Source organism: Dermacentor andersoni, chromosome 2, assembly GCF_023375885.2.
Source record: "Dermacentor andersoni chromosome 2, qqDerAnde1_hic_scaffold, whole genome shotgun sequence".
In the NCBI taxonomy this organism is placed as follows: Eukaryota; Metazoa; Arthropoda; class Arachnida; order Ixodida; family Ixodidae; genus Dermacentor; species Dermacentor andersoni.
The window spans coordinates 91,840,943-91,861,150 of NC_092815.1; the positions used below are offsets into that span (position 1 = coordinate 91,840,943).

The 20,208-nt window shown below is 44.1% G+C and overlaps 2 protein-coding genes across 3 annotated transcripts in view; one reads left to right on the forward strand and one right to left on the reverse strand.

Moving 5' to 3' along the window:
- IntS3 (integrator complex subunit 3) overlaps nt 1-19,394 on the reverse strand; it is a 78,944-nt gene extending 59,550 nt beyond the window's left edge. Inside the window, exons 1-11 of the mRNA XM_050188990.3 lie at nt 19,222-19,394; nt 18,342-18,425; nt 18,158-18,241; nt 15,889-16,002; nt 13,560-13,644; nt 11,049-11,115; nt 10,583-10,724; nt 8,479-8,608; nt 7,865-8,010; nt 3,510-3,741; nt 2,786-2,865 (exon numbers count right to left, since the gene is read on the reverse strand). Of these exons, the coding sequence (XP_050044947.1) occupies nt 2,786-2,865; nt 3,510-3,741; nt 7,865-8,010; nt 8,479-8,608; nt 10,583-10,724; nt 11,049-11,115; nt 13,560-13,644; nt 15,889-16,002; nt 18,158-18,241; nt 18,342-18,425; nt 19,222-19,296 (1,239 nt within the window). The 5' untranslated portion in view covers nt 19,297-19,394. The remainder of the gene's footprint in view (nt 1-2,785; nt 2,866-3,509; nt 3,742-7,864; nt 8,011-8,478; nt 8,609-10,582; nt 10,725-11,048; nt 11,116-13,559; nt 13,645-15,888; nt 16,003-18,157; nt 18,242-18,341; nt 18,426-19,221) is intronic.
- Nucleotides 19,395-19,767: 373 nt separating this feature from the next.
- Nucleotides 19,768-20,208, forward strand: part of LOC126542036 (uncharacterized) — a 30,881-nt gene continuing 30,440 nt past the window's right edge. Inside the window, exon 1 of one of the 2 annotated variants that reach the window (XM_055076802.1) lies at nt 19,768-19,910. The gene's annotated coding sequence lies outside the window, so the exon portion shown is untranslated. The remainder of the gene's footprint in view (nt 19,911-20,208) is intronic. The other variant, XM_050189007.2, reaches the window with a different exon arrangement.

Below are 20,208 nucleotides of genomic sequence, written 5' to 3' on the forward strand. Positions count from 1 at the left end.
GATGCGCGTCTAGCAACTATGGCAGCATCTGAGTTCGTTTGGTCAGGCGTCGCTTTTTTCCTTTCTTTGCGTGCGCTTTCTTTCGTGTGTGTGTGTGTGTATGTGTATTTGCCATGCCGGGCAAAGCATATTTTACGGAAGAAGAAAAGGACTTGTTCACGGAACTTCTACAAAGGTACAGCAATGTGATTGAAAGCAAGAAAACAGATGCTGTGTCGCTGAACGCGAAGGCGAAAGCGTGGGAGCGGCTGTGCACAGAATATAACAGCATGCCGCACGTGCGTCGACGCGAAGTAAAAGAACTAAAAAAACTGTGGGATAACCTGAAACAAAAACTGAAAAAAGCAAAGGCGCAGCAGATCAGAGACGTCATGGCCACAGGTACGTTTTCGTCTTTGTTTCCCCTAAACGTTGCAAATATTTTCCACCTGAAAACTTGCAAAAAGAGAGCGTAACGTATTTCAGGTGGCAGACCACCGCCTGAGCCGCTAGACGACAGGCTCACCCGAGTCGAGGCGCTCGTGCCGCACGTGGCGGTGCGAGTGCCGAACCCATTTGACAGCGACAGGCAGTCGCAGACGCCAGCCAGTGAAGCCGTTACAGACATTATTGACAGCATGATGCATGAGACCGATTCACGGTACCACGACAGCGACGATGGTAAGTATAGTTTCTACGACTACAACTGTTTTTTTTTTGTAGTTTTGCGGCCACCTTGGCACGCCTCACCGCTCAATATGTGCAGTAATTGCTCGAGTGCTGCTCACGGGCCATTTCATTACGATAAAAGCCCAAACACTTGCTGGCCTCGCTGCCCGACGTTTCCATCATATAGCGCGGCAAAATTTGCGGTTGGACCGCATGTCGTATGTACTGTAAGGAATTAATGAATGTCAGTGTAATTGAGGGTTGGGATACACACACAAGGTCTCCTACAACAGTTTGCATGGAACCCGTTCCGTAAAAACGCAGTGCAATGAGGACCTTCAAGAGAGCAGGTAGCGGCGCTCCTCTGTTGTCAGTGTTACAATGCAGTTGCAGCTCTGCCAGTATGGCTGTAACAGCTCGCTTGGAAAAACGATACCGGGCTAGAAAGTCCCCTTCGTCGTAGTATTCCAGTGGATTCTGCCTGTCAGTCAGGCGCCGGGCTAGAGTCAAAGGTGGAGGCTTGTACACAGTCCCGTAACGGAGTTCATTTGCTCGTCGAAGAAACCGTGCATAGCTTTCGAAGCTATCGTCTTGCAAGGCCGTCATTCTCGCCGCTCGCTTTCCACAAGATCACAGTGCAAAAAAGATATGGCACAAAACGCGGTCCGCGTAACCAAACTGGGCGTCAGTACACGGCGGCTGGCTACCGCGGCCTTGGCTGCGCACGGCACCTACCCTAGCCGAGCGTACCGCGTGCAAAGTCATGCGGAGAAGCATACGTTCAGGTAAAGGAGCGCGGTTAGGACGCATGAAGGTAGCATGCCGGCTCCCTAAGCGCGGGGAAGCACCAAGGAGGCCCTAACTTAGTGCCCCTTAGTAAGGTACGTTCCAGAATTGACGCCAGGTCGCCTCACAGCGTGTGAGGCATCCTTAGTTAGGAAAGGAGCGTTTCAGAATCCGGGCCTAGAGTTACAAGGACTTTTACTAGTGCTACTGCTTTCAAAATTTAATCCTTTGAGGGTCGATTTTTTATTGCAGATTCCGATTCTTCTTAGGGAGCTATTTAGAAAAAAAATTACCATAATTTTTCTAGGTTGACCGTAAAGTGAGAAAAAGATATTTTGCGTTGGTATATATGTACTCTTCATTCATGAATAACAACAATAAAAAAAGGAAATAAGTTTAACAGAATAAAAAATTTGATGCATTTTTATGCACATAGTTCAAGGCTTTGAAAATCCGCACACGAGAATATTTCGCAAGCCTCAGATGTTCCTGCTCATACGTACGTCCACAGCGTAACCGAACTGCGTAGGTGCGCACACTCAAGAAAACTGTTTGGTTGTGTGCCCATCAAAAAAAGCAACACGTGTGACAAACTTCCGCTAATCTTCATCTTATCATCAACCAGCTATCGCAAATAGTTTTTGCGAGTGTTAAAAAAAAAGAAAAGAAACAGAAATGCATGCACGGGGGCATCCTTCCTATGCGCACCCCTGTGAGCACTAAACGAGCGAGAAACAAGCGGTCACCCTCTGAGCGATTAGGAACGAGATAGCCATCAGTTTCGCAAGCGCAAAAAGCCGAAGCCTCCCGCGAAACAAAATCCAAACGGCCGCCTGCCCGCGCGCACGCCAATGAGCGAGCGGTGGTATGTAGACGTGCGGGAGCAAACTAGTGCTAAAATAAACCATGCAACGAAAATCGAGAGAGGGAGGCGTGCGAAAAAAATTCCCTGTATCCCCACATAGTAGTGGCAGCACATGACAGAAAAGAAAAAGTTAGGAAAATGGCACGCTTTTTAAACGTACAGACGGCGCCGTAAATATACGGCATTGACCATATTCGCACTTGTTCGTGGCGCCGTATATTTACGTCATTGACCGTCAAAGGGTTAATGATTTCACACTGAGCGTTGAATGCGATCGGATGGGAAAAGAAAGACACAACAGTGCAATGGATCAGGACTAAGAAAAGAAGCAGACAATACAAGCAGCACTTATGATGCCCCCTTCCTTTTTGCCTTCTGCATCTTTTTTCAGTTCCTTTCTCAACCATAATGCAAACAAGAATGAACTAAACTGCTGAATTGCCTTGAAACACTAGGAAATGGAAAAAGAAAGAAGCACATACTCACCCTGCAAAGAAAATCTAATAGTGTGGCTGTAATGGCTGGGTGGGGACGCATAGAATGGTACATGACCAGAATGGCAGGCTCTGTAAAGATGGATAATTTTTTTTTATAGACTTGCTCAATGCTGCCTCTCATAATTTTGGTTCATTTAGAGAAAAACCTTGTTAATGTTTGTTAAATATGACAACTAATATGGGCTCACTGTACCGACAACATGCACTATACAGTGAAACCTCGTTAAACCATAGTTGGCCGGAGCTCAGAAAAAGTATGTACTAAACGGTAGTACTGCTTAACCGAAATATCATGAGATCACCCACTTGGCTGTCAAAAACATAACACGGAGAGAGTACGAGGAAAGGGGAAAAAACATGCAGTATTTATTTACTCTACCTTTTCACTAAGCCCGAGGGGCAATTCAGGAGCTCTTTAATACTAAGCTAAGAAGTTTTTCAAGAAGATGCACGTATGGAGGGCCGTAACTATTTTGCATGCATTCAGGTAAACAGCTGAAATGCTACATTAAGCCTGTTTGACGACTGCACAGAGTCCGAAGAAGTACCAAATCGATCAAAGGCACAGTCAATGGTGATCTGCACCTTTGGAACAACACAACTCTTGTCTACATGCACAATGTGTTTGCCGTAGGCCTGTCGTGGAGGGTGCTCTTGCTGCGACTCAGAGATTGCAACAGAACATGCACTCATGCAAGCCAGCGTTTCCTCACCTATGTTCATGATGTTGTCCCTGTCAGGGGAAAAGAAGAGCCAGTCATAGAACAGAGCCAGCTTGGCATTGGAAGCAGCCACGTTGGAGGTGCATGTTGTGAGCAGCCAGCCAATCACGGCCCACCGGGGGATGATGTCCGAGCAGAGGAGCTCGTTTGATGGATGAATCACGCCACAGATGAAGCGAATGAGGTCGCAGCGAAGTGACTGGCTCTCAGGTGTACTCAGGTACTGCGAGTGGACAAACCATGAAATGGTGAGGACACCTGTCCCAACACTAACCAAAGGCAAGACAAATGACAGAGCACAGAGAAAGCAATGACAGCCACGTGTCATACCCCCTACGCCTGGTGTCATCTACCTTCTTTCCTCTGTGCTTTGTTGGTAGTTTTAGGCTGTAAACAGCTGTTCCCCAAAAGGCTCAGAAGACACCAAAATTTATTTTGCTTAAGTACCTGAGAACACTGCACTGTCACCATGGAGTGCCAACAAATTCTGGATTCATGCTTGCAAACAACTCCAACTTTCAAGTGCATCAGTGCAATGAATCAGACTCTGGCTGCTGCAGCCATTAAGTTACATGCCAGTGGTGACAACTGAAACTGACTAAAGCTAAAACAAATGCTTCCCAGGCTACTGCAAATTCTTGCATGCTCATTTTTAAAAGAAGACATACCAGAAAAAATATATGTGTATGTATATACAGGGTGTCCCATCTAAATTGGACAAAGATTTTGGAAAAGACCTATGCGTTCTTCAGAACAAGAATCGCGTGAATGTTCTTAGCGTTTATTTAAACTTACAGTACCATTTTTTTGCTTGTCTTTTTTTTTTGAGTAATTAGCCGAGATAAATTAACCTTTTAAATATAGCTTGAAACGTTCAGGTGTCAATAGGAAAGTTGTGGAGCTTCACAAATATTGCCCAACCCAGGTACTCTTATTCGGGAAAAACGAAAGACCGCGGAGTTTAAAAAATACCACGTGACAGCGCGCTCTGTGCGCTCGAATGCGCCGCGATTACAGCTCTCTCATGAGTGATTTGTAAAAAGATTGCCAGCGCCGCGCCTTCCTTTCACTTACGAGAAAGGGCTTCAACCTTTGCTTGGCTCTGACATCACCGGAAGCGGCTGGTGACAGCGCTCCGAAAAAGCACTTCATCAGCAGCCGCTCGCGCCTGTCGCCGAAGAACGCGCCGTCATCAGCTATTTATTCTTATATGATGAGAAGAGCAATTTTTTTTCCAGCGTACAAGTCGATGCGGAATAGAAAAAATACACACAAAACATGCATTATACATCTGGAACCTGTGCGAGAGAGGGCATCATTTGTTACAACGCCATTTTTCTTCCAAGCTGTGCCAGCGGCTAGATGCATTTGAGCTCGACTGTTTCGAAGAATTTGTTTGCAGTGCCTAAAGCATGCCGTACTCAAGCGAGCAGAAGGCGAACATGGTCTTAGCCTTGGGAGCAGCACGGGGCGACAAGAGGAGAGCTGCCAAGGTATCCCGAAATTGGCAATGTGGGGGAAGACCCAGCACGAACACAATTATGAGGAGTTACTTGACACTGAAAGTAGCAGGCAGCTTCAAGAAGATGCGGCACAGAAAGGGGACCATCAGTGAAGAGGCTGAAGGAGACATTTTGGCTTTCATGACTGCAAACGCTCCTTCCAGCTTGCATGATGTGAGTGGTAAGGTCGGCATTTCAAGGTCTTCAGTGTCAACAGTTCTTAGGAAGGCTGAAATGCATCCGTATCACCTCCAACTGCATCAAAAGCTGCAAGAGAGAGACTTTCAATGGCAGCTTGGTTTCTCAAATTGGATCCTTGTGAACCGTGACGAAATACCAGATTTCGTTGACAAAATGCTCTGGACAGATGAGGCAACCTTCTCCAGAAATTCTCAAGTCAACATCTATAATGCACATTACTGGAGCGATACGAACCCGCATTGGGTGGCGCAGACTAGATACCAGTACCAATGGTCATTCAGTGTGTGGTGTAGTATGTTTAAGGGAAGAATAATTGGCCCCATATTTTTTTACCACATGCTCACTGCTCAGCGGTACGTGAACGACATCTTGGAAGGCCCAGTCGAAGATTTTCGCTGGGATCTTCCTCTTGCATTTTTAAAGCGAACTTGGTATCAGCGCGACGGTGCACCAGCTCACAGCAGCAGCCTTGCCTTAGCCTGGCTTGACGAAGCCTTCAAACGCCAGTGAGTCGGGCGGCATGCACCAGTGGCATGGCCTGCAAGGTCACCGGTCTTGACACCTCTTGACTCCTTCTTGTGGGGACATGTGAAAGACCGCGTGTACTGCAAACCTACAACTACACCAGAACCGCTAAAGGCAGAGATTGCTGAGGCCTGCAGCGAGATACTGTCTTGCGTCATCAAAAAAGCTACATCGGACGTGCTGAAAAGACGCCAATAATGCATTATGGCAGAGGGCGACTTGTTTGAGCACATTCTTTAGACAGACATCACAGCGAATAAATCTCTACAACCGTTATCCATGAAAAGAGCCATCTGTGTGAAACTTTTGTACGATGTGGAAAAGGCGCGTAAGTAATATGAAATTACAAATTCTCTGCTGACAAGGAATGGACAGGAAGCTAAAAAGCAACCTTCCGTGTCAGTTTACAATTCTTACTTTTGTGACAAAATATGAAATCACGTGATGTTTGTACCACTCCTTCCTGGGCTTCCAAATGGAAGGCGGCAGTATTGTGAAATAAATAAATAAATAAATAAATAAACTAAAACCAGCGTAATTCACACGACGTTATCAAGCTCGTTATAATGCGTGTTTGCTTGTTGGGGTCTTGCTCTCAAATTCGAACTCATGAGCTTGTAATTTTTCCTCCACATGCATTCTGCTAGCGTGACAGCACAATTAGTATCGCCGCAGAAATGCGAGCCGCACTGTATTTCAACTGCGGCCTGAACCCATTAGCGTTTATCTCAGAACCAAACCAACGCAAAGTTCTATCGTGGGCAGCATGAAAGGCGCGAAGCGAGCAATGTTTTTTACAAAGCACGGTTGAGAGCGCTATAATCATGGGACATTCGGGTGCTCAGAGCGCACTGTCATGTGGTATTTTTTAAACTTCGCGAGCTTTCGTTTTTCCCGAATAAAAACGGCCATGCTAAGTCTATCTCGTTGGAAGTGCCTGGGTTGGGCAATATGTGTGGAGCTCCACAACTTTTCTCTTGATGCCTGAACGTTTCAAGCTATATTTAAAAAGTTAATTTATCTCGGCTAATTACTCAGAGGAGCAAAAAAATGGTACTGTAAGTTAAGATAAACGCTAACAACATCCACGCAATTTCTGTTCTGAAGAACGCATAGGTTTCTTCAAAATCTTGGTCCAAGTAAGCTGGGACGCCCTGTATATATATATATATGTGCCACACTTATCGTGACAACTTATGGTATGCATGCTTCTTGAGTATGCGTCAGAGACAAGGATACTTGCAGGTTAGCAGTGTTTCTTATAGTGTAATGTAATTTTTGCAGGAGGACATGCAGCCGATTGATGCTATGATGTTTCCAACATATTGTGGCTTGCGGCTCTAAACGAGCTGTTGATAATGACAGCTTTTACTGCTTGCCCCCGGTGTCATTACACATTATTATCATCATCATCATCCTCAGCAGCAGCAGCAGCCTGGTTACGCCCACTGCAGGGCAAAGGCCTCTCCCATACTTCTCCAACTACCCCGGTCATGTACTAATTGTGGCCATGTTGTCCCTGCAAACTTCTTAATCTCATCCGCCCACCTAACTTTCTGCCGCCCACTGCTACGCTTCCCTTCCCTTGGAATCCAGTCCGTAACCCTTAACGACCATCGGTTATCTTTCCTCCTCATTACATGTCCGGCCCATGCCCATTTCTTTTTCTTGATTTCAACTGATGCCAGTAACTAGTGTTTGTTCCCTCACCTAATCTGCTCTTTTCTTATCCCTTAATGTTACACCCATCATTCTTCTTTGCATAGCTTGTTCCGTTGTCCATACGTATTATAGTATTATGTATTATATTACATATTATAGGAAGACACAAATAAAAAAAAAGCTACGATCATTACTATTATAAACATCATTATTGCCCAGATTATAAACCTTCATTTGCCCTCTGATCCATATTGCTGTTTTTCTACGTCATTACAGTGCATATACAACTCCTTTTTTCATTATTTGTTGCATTTTCCCGATAACTCCTGGATAAAAAAGATAAGATTGTTGGTACTAGTAGCAGCCAATGTGATGGAACAGGCTGCCACAAATGCTCGTTCACCGTCACTGGTGTCCTTTAGAAAGTCACAAAGCCAGACAGTGTCTTGTGCTCACCTGCTTCTGAAACCATTCCTGGTAACGCTTTTGGTTCCCAAACTTGACCTGTGATGTAAGAAACGTAATCTTGCGCTCCATATCTGGCGTTAACCGGCACTGAAGAAACCTCCGCGATGTCCTCTGTGTGAGCAGCTGCTGAACTCCTGCAATCAAAGGGCAGCAGCCAGCTCAGGTGCACTGATTCATACATGTGCACTGTTGCTGGTACTGTACGTACCTCTAGCGGTGCTGCCTATGCTTACTTTTCCAGTGCCCAAGTACAATAACTAATGTGTGCTTGAGCTTCTTAAAAATGAAGGAGCTTCTGACATGGAAGTTGAAGTGTTTCTTTCAATGAACCGAGTTACTCAGGTTACCTATCACCGATACAGAAGCAGGCAGCACGTTAGAGGGCCAAGAAAACCTATTGCTTCAGCACTGCAGAGCCCAATTTCCAAAACAACAGCTTGACATGAATGGAACGGAGGTGATTTTGAATACTGTGACAACACATCTTAGGTTCTACTGCTGATTTCAATTGAAACTTTAATTCTGCTCTTTTAAACACAGTATGCTGCTATACAAAGCAGCATACTGCATTTTGCACACAAAACAAGAAAAAGATCAGGCACCTGTTAACGTTGGTGAAAGTGAAGCTGGGTTGAAAAGCAGGTCCCGCCACAACTTCTCAAATTCAGGTATCCGAGCCACATTCTGGAGTAGCCGGATCAGGTCCCGCCCGATCATGCCGCACTCTGTAAACTGCACCGAACGATGCGGACGACAGCTCATCACTCCAAATGTCAGCTTGGGGATTGAGAGTTAAAACAACTTGAAAGTTATGGCGAGGTTAAGAAAAATTCTGCATAGACAAGAGTATAATGTATTTCACTGTACAATGTTTCTGCCACAAAAGCCTTTCAAGATTAACAAAATATAACATTTAGTAAAGGACAGTGAAACCTAGCATACTCCTAATGCGGCTCCTTTAAGAAATGTCTAATGTGTTTACCGCATTGTTTACATCAGAAGTCCACCAATTTACACCTTTGCGAATTAACTACAGATAATTGCGCTTTGCAGTGTCTGCATGTGAGGGCAGTACTTTCTTTAGTGGAACACCTGAATGAATTCTTACGTGCTTTTCGTGATGTGAAGCACCGAGCAACGTTCTCGGCAAAAGAATGTATTTTCAGTATTGTGCTTCACGGAAAGAACTTGCGTTAGTTTATTGAATCCGAAGATACTTTTTGTGCACAGGAGGAGTATGTTCCACCTTCAGATGAGAGCACTGAAGAAGAAGGCGATGATGAGGATGCAATTATTTCTGTGGTGATTTCTTACAAAGTGATCCTGGTTGGAGATGGCAGACTGTACGAGAGCCTAAGAAACAAACAATATTTTCTGAGATAAATCACCTAATACAGTAAAACCTTGTTAAACCGTACCCACTTAAACAGCAGTTTCGTTTTAAAAGTAGTAAAGTCAAATCCCCGACTCAGCAGCCATTGAACATAATGTGTTTTGTGTCCGCATAAACCGTACCAGCTTATTGCGGACGTATCGGTTAACACGTAGTGTTTCCACTTTCCATCGCACAAACACGGTGGTGCGCCGTCTCCATCGGGTCGCCCGGCAGAACAAGCTTCAGAGATCGGAACCATCTATCGGAACAACGGCCTCCAAGCGCCCTGTGTGTTTGCGCATGAAGCTACATCAACATCATTTCGGCGCCGTGCCAGAGAGCATTGTCTTTGTTCTATATTAAAGTTGGTTTTTTATTCTATGATGGCGCTGTGGCCTCTTGCAAACAAGGACTCGCGTCATGCCGAAGCTCGGACAAAAAAACACGCCGGGTGCTCAGCATAGAAGAAAAATTAGACTTCATTCGTGCTGTCGAACGTGATGCGAAGAAGTCGGCGCTGGTATGCGACAGGGATCTACTGTTGACTACGGTGTGTGACATTTGGGATGTGAAGTTGCTTGACAGCGCTGCTGCCACCGCGAAGAGATGTCGACTACGAGGTTCGACTTTTCGCCATCGTTGCTTCTGTTGCCGAAGTGTCGCCTAGCGACAGTGATGAGGACGACACGGAAAGCAATAGCACGGGCGATTCAGGCCCGACAGTGGCAGAAGCTGCGCTTTACGCCTGCCTCATGAATGCAATCATCGCAACGAGAACAGCACCCCCCAACGAAAAAGGCACCCCACAACATCTGCAGTGCTCCTGCGCCCGTGCACGGAGAATATGCAACGCCAACGAGGAATAAGCCATGTGTGTGTTTGCCGAGAAGAGGGGCTGGCGAAAAGCTGGCTCGCAGCTTCAGTAAGTTTGAGGTCGCTGCGGCATCAAATGAAAATAACACTTGTCGCGCGAAGTGAATAAATACTGGATGTTTTTTTCTCTTTCGTTGCACTCTCTCAGAGTTGCGGTTATGACAGGTAAGAGGCCATCTCATGCTACTTCGGTTAAGCAGTACTACTGTTTAGTACATACTTTTTCCGAGCTCCAGCCAACTACGGTTTAACAAGGTTTCACTGTACACTTTTGTTTACACTTGCACTCTTTTTGCATGGTGTCCAAGGTGTACAAAAAAGCTCTTCACTGGAACAGCCGTAAAGTGGGTAAATGCTTGTGGCCCCAAAGTGTGAAAACCACAAAGCAAGTGCATGAGAATGAAGAAACGAACAAAGTAGGTTTCGCGTGCAGCATAGCAGACCCAAAGTGAGCTCACCTTTTCTCGCAGCATGGAAATGCAAAAATCCACTTCTCGTTGCCGCAGTGTAAGAAATGGTAAGTTTCCATGGTCCACGATGAGCCGCAAGTATGTGTACACAGCCGTTGCGATCAGCACGGGCAGGGAGGCTAACCATGCACTATAACACAAGAAGCAAGCGCAACACATGTTCACGCATGACAGACAGCAATGCCATCGACCACTTACTGCCTATACAACCACGGAGGCACATTTGCAAGTCCTTGGTAAAATGGGGGGCTCGTTAAGCAAGACAGTAAAAGAAAGGCTGTGTGTATGTGTGTGTATATATATATATATATATATATATATATATATATGTAAAAGTAGCAAATGACTATTTCTTACAGAGAAACATTATGATGAAAAATTTTACCAAGAAGTGTGTTCAGAGTGCAGTAACCTTAGCATTGACGGGCAACAAATGAGCATCAGGTGGCCTCACCTGTTTTCGATGAAGATGTCGAGCATGGCTTCCGCAAGCCATATGTTTTTCGGCGTTACGTCGCCGCCTGCAAAGAAAGAAAAAATTGGTGAAGTAAGAAGGGAGTGGGGGGGGGGGGAGGACATGCATTGAAAAAATGTTTCAAAAGCCAGGGGAACTCCTACTTCAACGTGTTGTTTTCACTGGCTTTACTCAACAATAAAATAACAAAAACAGACGTTTCGCCACCTATGCGGGTGGCATCGTCAGTACACAAATGGCAACAAATGAGAAATACGTCTTATTTATGTATGATACTGCCGTAAACATCCGGCAGGGGGCCACGGGTAGAATTGCATGAAGATTGATTGCAACGGATGAGCCATGATTCCACAAATTTTCTTGGGCCCCATCGGTGTTCCCGTGCTAATGTGGCTACATTATCAAAATCGGACATGTGTCCCTATGTTAAACAATGATCCACCAATTCCATCTTGGCATGTGTGGCTTTCGTAGCATCCCTTAACTGTTCCTTGAGTCGAGTGCGATGTCGCCGCCCCGTCTCGCCAATGTAGCTGGCACCACAGTCCGAGCAATCGACCTTGTAGACGACACCACTTTGTCTGTCCGGATGTGTGCGGACGAACAAAGTGAGGATAGGAGGATAGGATAGGGATAAATAGGATGTATTTCTCATTTGTTGCCATTTGTGTACTGACGGTGCCACCCACATAGGTGGCGAAACGTCTATGTATTTATTTTATTGTTGAGTAAAGCCAGTGAAAACAACACGTTGAAGTAGGACATACATTGTAACTGAAACATGCAAGAAACACCTTTAAAAAAAAAAAAGACATTAGCATTTGCAGAATGAGGATCAATTAGGCACCATATTGCAAGAATGGACATAAATGTGCTGATGTGAGCACTATGATCATAAAGTTGATGGTGCAAACACGAAGGTGCTGGCTGGAGTTCCATTCAGACTAGCAAATTCAGTGTTTAGAGGCACACCCAGTGCTACTATGTTCAAGGACCTATAAACAGAAAATGCAGAAATCTTATAGTCATTCCAAGAAACAGCAACTTGCTTATAACTGCAGGTGTCCAACAATAAAACAACACATGATTCATTCCCCTGATGAAACCTACAGCCTACGTCTAAATAGAATCAAGGCATCAAGCTCCATGGTCCATAATGGAAGCAAAACTTTGCCTACGTCTCATCTTCGTTTACCCCTTCTGTGATATTTCACAAATGTAGTCAACTTAAAGCACCAGATACAGAAGAACTGGGGCTGTACTCTCGGTCATTTAATTTCGGGGATACTTTTACTTTTGTGTGAAGTACAGTCCAATGCAATGACTCTCGGGAGCAACGGGCACCTGTGTGCTGGCTTACCTAATGAATGCGCACCGAAAGTGATTTGCACTAAAGTGACTGACCAAGGAACGGCCACTGCTAATCAATCGTTATAGAAGTTTCTTTAAAGGGCCCCTCACCAGGTCTGGCCATTTTGAACTGACAAGTGCAATTCATACAATGTATTCTAACGATAGTGTCTGCTAAGTATTACATTGCTATGTGCCGTGAAAAAAAGCTCAGCATATTAAACCAAACGCCATTTGCCCTTCTCCTCATGGGCACCGTGCTCTCAGCCGGAGAGGTAACGTATTTGCACAAGTGTGCCTATGTACATGTATATGCTCATAGTCATCTCTCATAGTGACACACGAGTTCGAGAATTATTCAAGGCAACATCTGTTATTTGTGTAATCTGTTGCTTCAATTGACTAATTAAAGTTTAGAGAAATAATAAAACACAAAAATAATGTCTGCGCGTTTTTGTTTTACTTTGTACTGTAGCAAGAGAGATGTACTTCTGCTTCGTCTGCTTGTTCCCATGTTGTTCAATTGCGAGTGCAGACAACGAAACTATGTACGTTTCTAACGTGTTTTGCTGTGTGATCCGCTTGTGTCTGCCTCAGTGTTCGCATAGCGCTGACTTATACCGCTAGTCAGGTGTTCTCGTGCACAGCACACAAAATTTTGCGCTGTGAGAAACAAGGCAAACGCAACAGCTCGTGTTCAACACTGCCAGTGGAAGTGCACTGCACATAAAGAAAGCGAGGGGAAAAAAAGAAAGGCGGGGCCTGTGATGTAGGCATCACGTGATCCTCGTGCTCCAGTATGAGAGAATGCGAGGAAGGAATTTCGCTTATAGGGGCTAGACAGGGCAAATGGAGAGAGTGTTATGTTGGCGGTGACGCTCGCCTCCTGAAATCATGGGTTCATGGCGTTGAACTATTTCTGTGTCGGCTATTAATGAACCAATTTGAAAAATTGTTGTGGTAGAATGCTTTCTGGAGGGCATGCAAGAACTTCAAGCATACAACCACAATTTTTCATGTGGCCTGGCGAGGGACCCTCTAAGCTGTAAGCAGCTGGGATGCAGACACACACACACTATGTCCAGATTAAGAACAATGGGTTGGTAAATGTTTCATATGTCAGAGGATGGGAGAGTGTACCTGCGATCTGCCTGAGAAGACTTTGACAAAGATTGTCGACTCCAGGCACTGAATTCTTGATGAGCTCCTTTATTAGCCATATTAGCTGATGAAAAAGAAAGAAAGGACGCGAAACAAATGAGTAGATGAACACAAGCATTGGTTAAGAAACAAAAAGTCAGCCAAGTGAAGTTTGTTGACACAGCACAATTATTATAACTGTTTCTTGAGGCCAACTCTGACTGGGAGGCACAATGAGGGGTCCTCCAAACACTTGTGGCACGGTTAAGTTTTACGCAAACCAGCTAGCGCACAGGAACTTTGTGCACATCTAGACACCCTGTAATGAGATCGCAACTAACAGATACACAGTCAATGGTAGGTTAACTCTGAAGGTAATGATTCAAGCATGAACCAAACAAAATTGAAAATTTTTTTTTACTGATTTCTAATCAAAATTTGCTGATCACATGAAAATGTGTGAATTGGTGATAAGCAAAACTTTCTTTTATTTTTACTGAAATGTCCTCCCTTGTGCTTTTCTTCTATGCAGCTCAACGGTACTCTCTCAAGGCACGCTCTAGCCTGATTTTGTTCACTCAACTTTTTTCTCCAGGATCCACTCCACTCCATGCTCCATCAAAATAAAATTTTTTTTTATCTCTCTCTTCTCCACGATCAGCTGCTGTTGCCGACTTCTTCAATTTTCTGCTGCTTACTACTTCACTTCTTGCATCTTGTTCTACTTGTCTGTTCAAGCGCTTACACAGTGACGCAAACTCTGACTGGGCTATTGGCTAAGAATGTTCACATACTTAGTTGCCAGCACTCACAAAGTGGGCAGAAAAGGCAAAGAAAGCTTCATATTAAAAAACGGAGAGCCACTGTTTTTCCCATTTTTCCAATGCAGGCTGGGGTGTCGTGAATAAAACTTTAGAGTAGTCCCTCCAACACATCTCGGGCACAATCTCCTGATCGTTGCGCGATGGTCCCAGTTGTCCCTTTTCTTTTTTATTTGTTGATGACTGCACAAGAAGATAAGGCCACAAAGTTCACATTATAATATTCACATTAAATTTCAGAATGAACCATCTCCCCACAATACAAAAATAATAGACTTCAAAAACAGTACAAGGAAACTTTCGATTATTGTTTTTTAATTTAGGAACCAAACTGTGTCGATCACTCCATATACTGCCATCAACCTGACAGATGATCTTGGCCATGTGAAAGCTTTATGGCACATAGGCAACTTACGCTGTCAAGTTCAAAACATGACAGAAAAAAAAAAGAGCAACTGAAATATTTGTATGGAACTGAGTCTTGGAATATACAACATCCCACTTTATGTTCAAAGTGATGTTTAAAAGTTCAGTGAGCACAGAGAAGTAGGACTTTGGGACGGAAATGAGGTTACGAGATTAAGTCTATATCTAGTCATCATCATCAGCCTGGTTACGCCCACTGCAGGGCAAAGGCCTCTCTCATACTTCTCCAACAACCCCGGTCATGTACTAATTGTGGCCATGTCGTCCCTGCAAACTTCTTAATCTCATCCGCCCACCTAACTTTCTGCCGCCCCCTGCTACGCTTCCCTTCCCTTGGAATCCAGTCCGTAACCCTTAATGACCATCGCTTATCTTCCCTCCTCATTACATGTCCTGCCCATGCTCATTTCTTTTTCTTGATTTCAACTAAGATGTCATTAACTCGCATTTGTTCCCTCACCCAATCTGCTCTTTTCTTATCCCTTAACGTTACACCTATCATTCTTCTCTCCATAGCTCGTTGCGTCGTCCTCAATTTGAGTAGAACCCTTTTCGTAAGCCTCCAGGTTTCTGCCCCGTAGGTGAGTACTGGTAAAACACAGCTATTATACATTTTTCTCTTGAGGAATAATGGCAACCTGCTGTTCATGATCTGAGAATGCCTGCCAAACGCACCCCAGCCCATTCTTATTCTGCTGATTATTTCCGTCTCATGATCCGGATCCGCCGTCACTACCTGCCCTAAGTAGATGTATTCCCTTACCACTTCCAGTGCCTCGCTACCTATTCTAAATTGCTGTTCTCTTCCGAGACTGTTAAACATTACTTTAGGTTTCTGCAGATCTGCTATATCTAGTGATCAAGAGGAAATGGCTGTCCCAGGACTGGCTAGTTCTATTAAAGATTATTAATATGTGACATTTAGTAATGGCTACTATAATTTTATTATAAGACCTGTCACTCTCCTATCACACACTATCACGCACACCAGAGCACAATGTGTTGCCAATATGGACAAGGTTCTCTGGTCAGAATCTACCATTGGCAAAAGTATGCTCGACTCACTTTTCATACATGCTCACCTGAGATCGGCAGGAGTCTAGGAGCTTTGTGTACTTTTCCAGAATGAGAAGGCTTAAGGTGCTGACAAAATTCTGCAGGCCATCGCGTGTGGTAAATGTCACGTCACGGTAGTACTGCGCAGAGGAGCAGGGGTCAAGCAATATAAACTTCTTCACCAAACTACGCATGCTTAAGCTTATTGATCCCATTTAATAAAAAGCCTGACAAAATTCCTCAGGTAGAAAATGGAAGGCAGGGATGATCATTACTTGCATATCCTGGTAGGTGCCATTCTTTAACATAAAGAACTAGAGCAAGGTATGCACCACCACAATGTGTGGTATGACCTTCTTGTCTGCTTATGTCATGCCTATGTGGTGCAAGCCTGGTGGTGTTAATGTGTTGACTATCACAGCATTACTAGAAATTTTGGACACCGATGGACATCACTCAACTAAATTGTACTTGCAGTGCTAGATGGCAAGCTAAACACGGCATTTTATAATAAAACCACGCCACTCAACAACAAAAAATAACATTAACTGCTTTTTTGCCTTAAAGTTTAATGTCAGTCATGTGGTGCCACACGAAAATGCTTAAAGGCATTAAATTTAATGCCATTTGCAGCATAGTGCATTCTCGCAACTCATGTGGCCATTGGACATAAGCGGCGTTTACATGAATACGACAGAAGCGTATCGTATCAACTTTCAAGCGTATCACATCTCATGTAAACGAGATAATTCGCTAGGAAGGCGTATCGCATCGAATACGCCAAACAAGGGTAGTTTGAGGTGGAGAATGCGCATTTCAGCGGTGCATGTAAACAGAAGCGTATCGCATCAGGAATTATGGGAAAGCATTCGCTGCGGGATTTCTACCGGCCAACCAACCAGCGGTGCGGCCGTATGGCAGCGGAAGCATGTTTACCGGAAGTAGGGGGCTTATTTTGAAATGTGACACCAGATGGCGCTAGCTTGCCAGCCAGTGAGATGCGCATACATGTAAACGGAGGTGCATCAGCGGAATGCGATACGGCGAGATAATACGATACGCTTCTACCGTATTCATGTAAACGCGGCTATACACTTGCTCCCAATGTTGGCAGTTTTGGCTGCACATGAAAAATAACTTTATGAAGTAAACTGAAATGATTCAACATAAGTTATGCCTAATAATCTTTTTAGTGGTATTTCTTGTATTTATGTCTGCTAAATAATTTTTTGTTTATGTATTACAATTGGTAAAATAACATTGCATTCATTGCAGCTACCATCACCATGATGTTTAATGTCACTAAAGATGTATGATGAGAAGCCAACAAACACTGACACCAAGGACAACATAGGGGAAATTACTTGTGCTTAATAAATGGAATGAAGAAACGATAAATTAATGGCTTCTCATGATATGACTAATAAAAATCGGGCCCCTCGGTTAACCCCCTCTCTTCTCGTTTAAAGATGTATGTGTAGCAGGAACTTCAGACATCATGGATAAAGAATGAGAATGATAGATCCTAGACTCTGAATGGCACTAACGCCGCCTATGTAGCACAGGTATTAGACCCATCATTAAAGTTTACCGAAAAGGAAGGGGGCATAATAATGACAAGTCATTTAGTGAGCATGGAGAATATCAAGGGGAACCTGTAACATGCACAATGACTAAGCCAAGCCAGTGATAGATTATTAGAAAAAGAATGTGCAAGTTTGCTGAGACAATTCTGAGGCAACGAGCATAATGAGAATAATGAAAACATCAGGTTCAAAGAAAAAATAAATGCGAACCAGGTTCGCAAGCATGCTAACATTTTGAAAAGCGTGGCTTAAAGATATAAACGAATTGAGATTGCACGCAGAACGGAACAATGCAACACCAAAGTGTCGTAAGCTACGCACAATGTGTACGACGTCGCACATCTTTGCAGCCACAAACATAAACATGATGAGTTATGACAATCACACAAAGTAAATTCAAGGATATGCACTAAACTGCTGTACTTTCAATAGCTACGTTTCTGGTGCATGAAAATTATGCTGAAGTATGGTTTTGAACTAAAGGTCTTTGAATTTTCTCAAGTGTTCACAGTGTTTTGTCAATACGATGTCAGATGTTGTGTACATGTGGAGTCCGCAACAGCAAATGGTAAAAGGCAAGCAATATAAACAGTGTTCAAAGAATACAGCAGCGAAGCCATACTTCTTAATAAATTGCAGTAAGGCGGGAGTACTTGAACACAAGTCACTACGTCTTTAAAAAATGACGTTAATCGGGAGATTCACTTACTCTCGCTGCATTGGTGGGGTCGATAAGGATGCCATAGAGAAATCCACAGCAGATGTCATCATGAACCTGTGCTCCCTTGCACACCTTTAACAGAGGACAGTAGACATTTTAGCAAAACATTCACAATCACGCAGCCTTAAACGTAACATTCAGCGCGAAAAACAAGTGTCAAAACGTTTCTTACTGCTGCATTCAAAGCGTCGTGCGCCTCTTTCTCAGACACACCACTGATGAGAGACTGTAAATACGTGTAGCTCCTCTCGAGTTTCTGGAAGGAATGATTATACGGCGTTAAGACTACTGTACCAACTGGCACCCACAATTCCGCTTTTCCGGTGGGCACCAAAAGTTATGGGTAAACCAGCACAGAAATCGGGTACTTCTAATGCATACTTAGCTGGCATCCGGCTTCAAAAACGATTCAGTGTACCTACAAGAACATTCATATGTGATGCACGCAGAAATTTACGACCTTTGACGCATGGTTAGAACTTTTATTCGAACGAATTTTAGAAGTGTGTAAGCCAAGGATGAGTACGGAAAGCAAAATACGGAAAAACGGCGTGACCAGCACGCGCAGCAAGGCAAGTTGCCGGCTCTGCTATAGCCACGAATTAAATGTCCGTAACTCAAGTACAATGGTTTTTCACTGGAATGTTATAGGAGTGATGGTGATCTATTTAATAGTATGTTCACACACACTCAACAAAAAATGTCACCGCGGCAACTGCGTAAAATGTAACGAACGTACACTCCCGAGCACATTGCGCGCAAGTGAAAGTTCGAGCCTCAGGCAAACGCTAGTTCGATAAGACCGGCGATCATGCAAGCTCGTTCGCCATCGAGCCCGCTTCCAAAACATTCGTGCAACTAGCGCCGGGAATGATCACGACAAAGTTTAGTTAAATTAAATCGTTGACCAGTGTGCAACGTAAAAAAGTGAAACCCAAATACGACAGTGGCGACACCGTGCGAATAGAACCGAAAATTCGCGCCTTTGTGCACGTATGCAGGGGAAGTGGGAGACATGCTTTTTTAAATTGCGCCTAGTCCAGTCCCGTTACCTCGTCTATTTCTTCTTTAGCTTCTATCGGAGAAAGAGCGAATATCCTCGATGGCGTCCCTTTATTTGAATCCATCCTATACGCGAAATCCTTGGACTGGAGTCATCCAGCCGACTGCAAAACCCTACCCTCTATAAGGGCAGCGCCATATTCGCGGAATGATACTTTTCGACCGATGAGAGCAGATTGCGAACTACTTTCCAGGCTCGCGTTTTTATTTGCGAGAGCAAAATCTGCTACTTCATCCGCTACAACATATAGTGACACTTTCACTAAGCCCTTCCGCGGCCTTCAATGCCTTACATTGCAAAAGTAGTAATATATTACAAGAAGAATGCATATTAGAGCATTAATAATAACCTATTAGATACTTGCAGTCGCTATTAAATTTACAGCGCACATAGAACTTAACAAGCAAACACCCCAATTTGATCTAATTTGGCAATTTATATTGTATTGCACAATTTGCATTGTAAGGCAAAATTACTCTTTTAAAAAAACTATTCAAATACTAAAAATATTATCAGAGTTTAATAAGTCCTGCGTCCAATGGTAGCGATGTCGATGTTGCACACACGAGGAACTCTCTCGGCGAAAACATAGATGCGAAGTGGAGCTGAAAGCAATCAATAGTTTAAAAACACGCTGTAAATAAACACCACAACAGCGCTTGCCAGAGGCCAACACAGGTAAGTCACGAAGAGACCGCCGAGCAAAAGTGTAATTATTAACGCCTGTTGATGAGTGCAGTGACGCAACGCCAGCGGAACGCTGCGCCAGACAGACCTCACGCGTGTACACCACGCTCGTTTCTCGCCACTGGACGTTTAAAACGACGTAATTCAAAGCGTTACTTTAGCGTTTGCAAAGAACTGTATGTCCAAAACCTCAGATCGAAGCTCGGTGCCCTGTAAACGCTGTTGCGGTCTTCGCAGGCGTAGCGTGAGTCCGATCTGGTGAATGTTGTCGGAATCTCGCTACTATCGT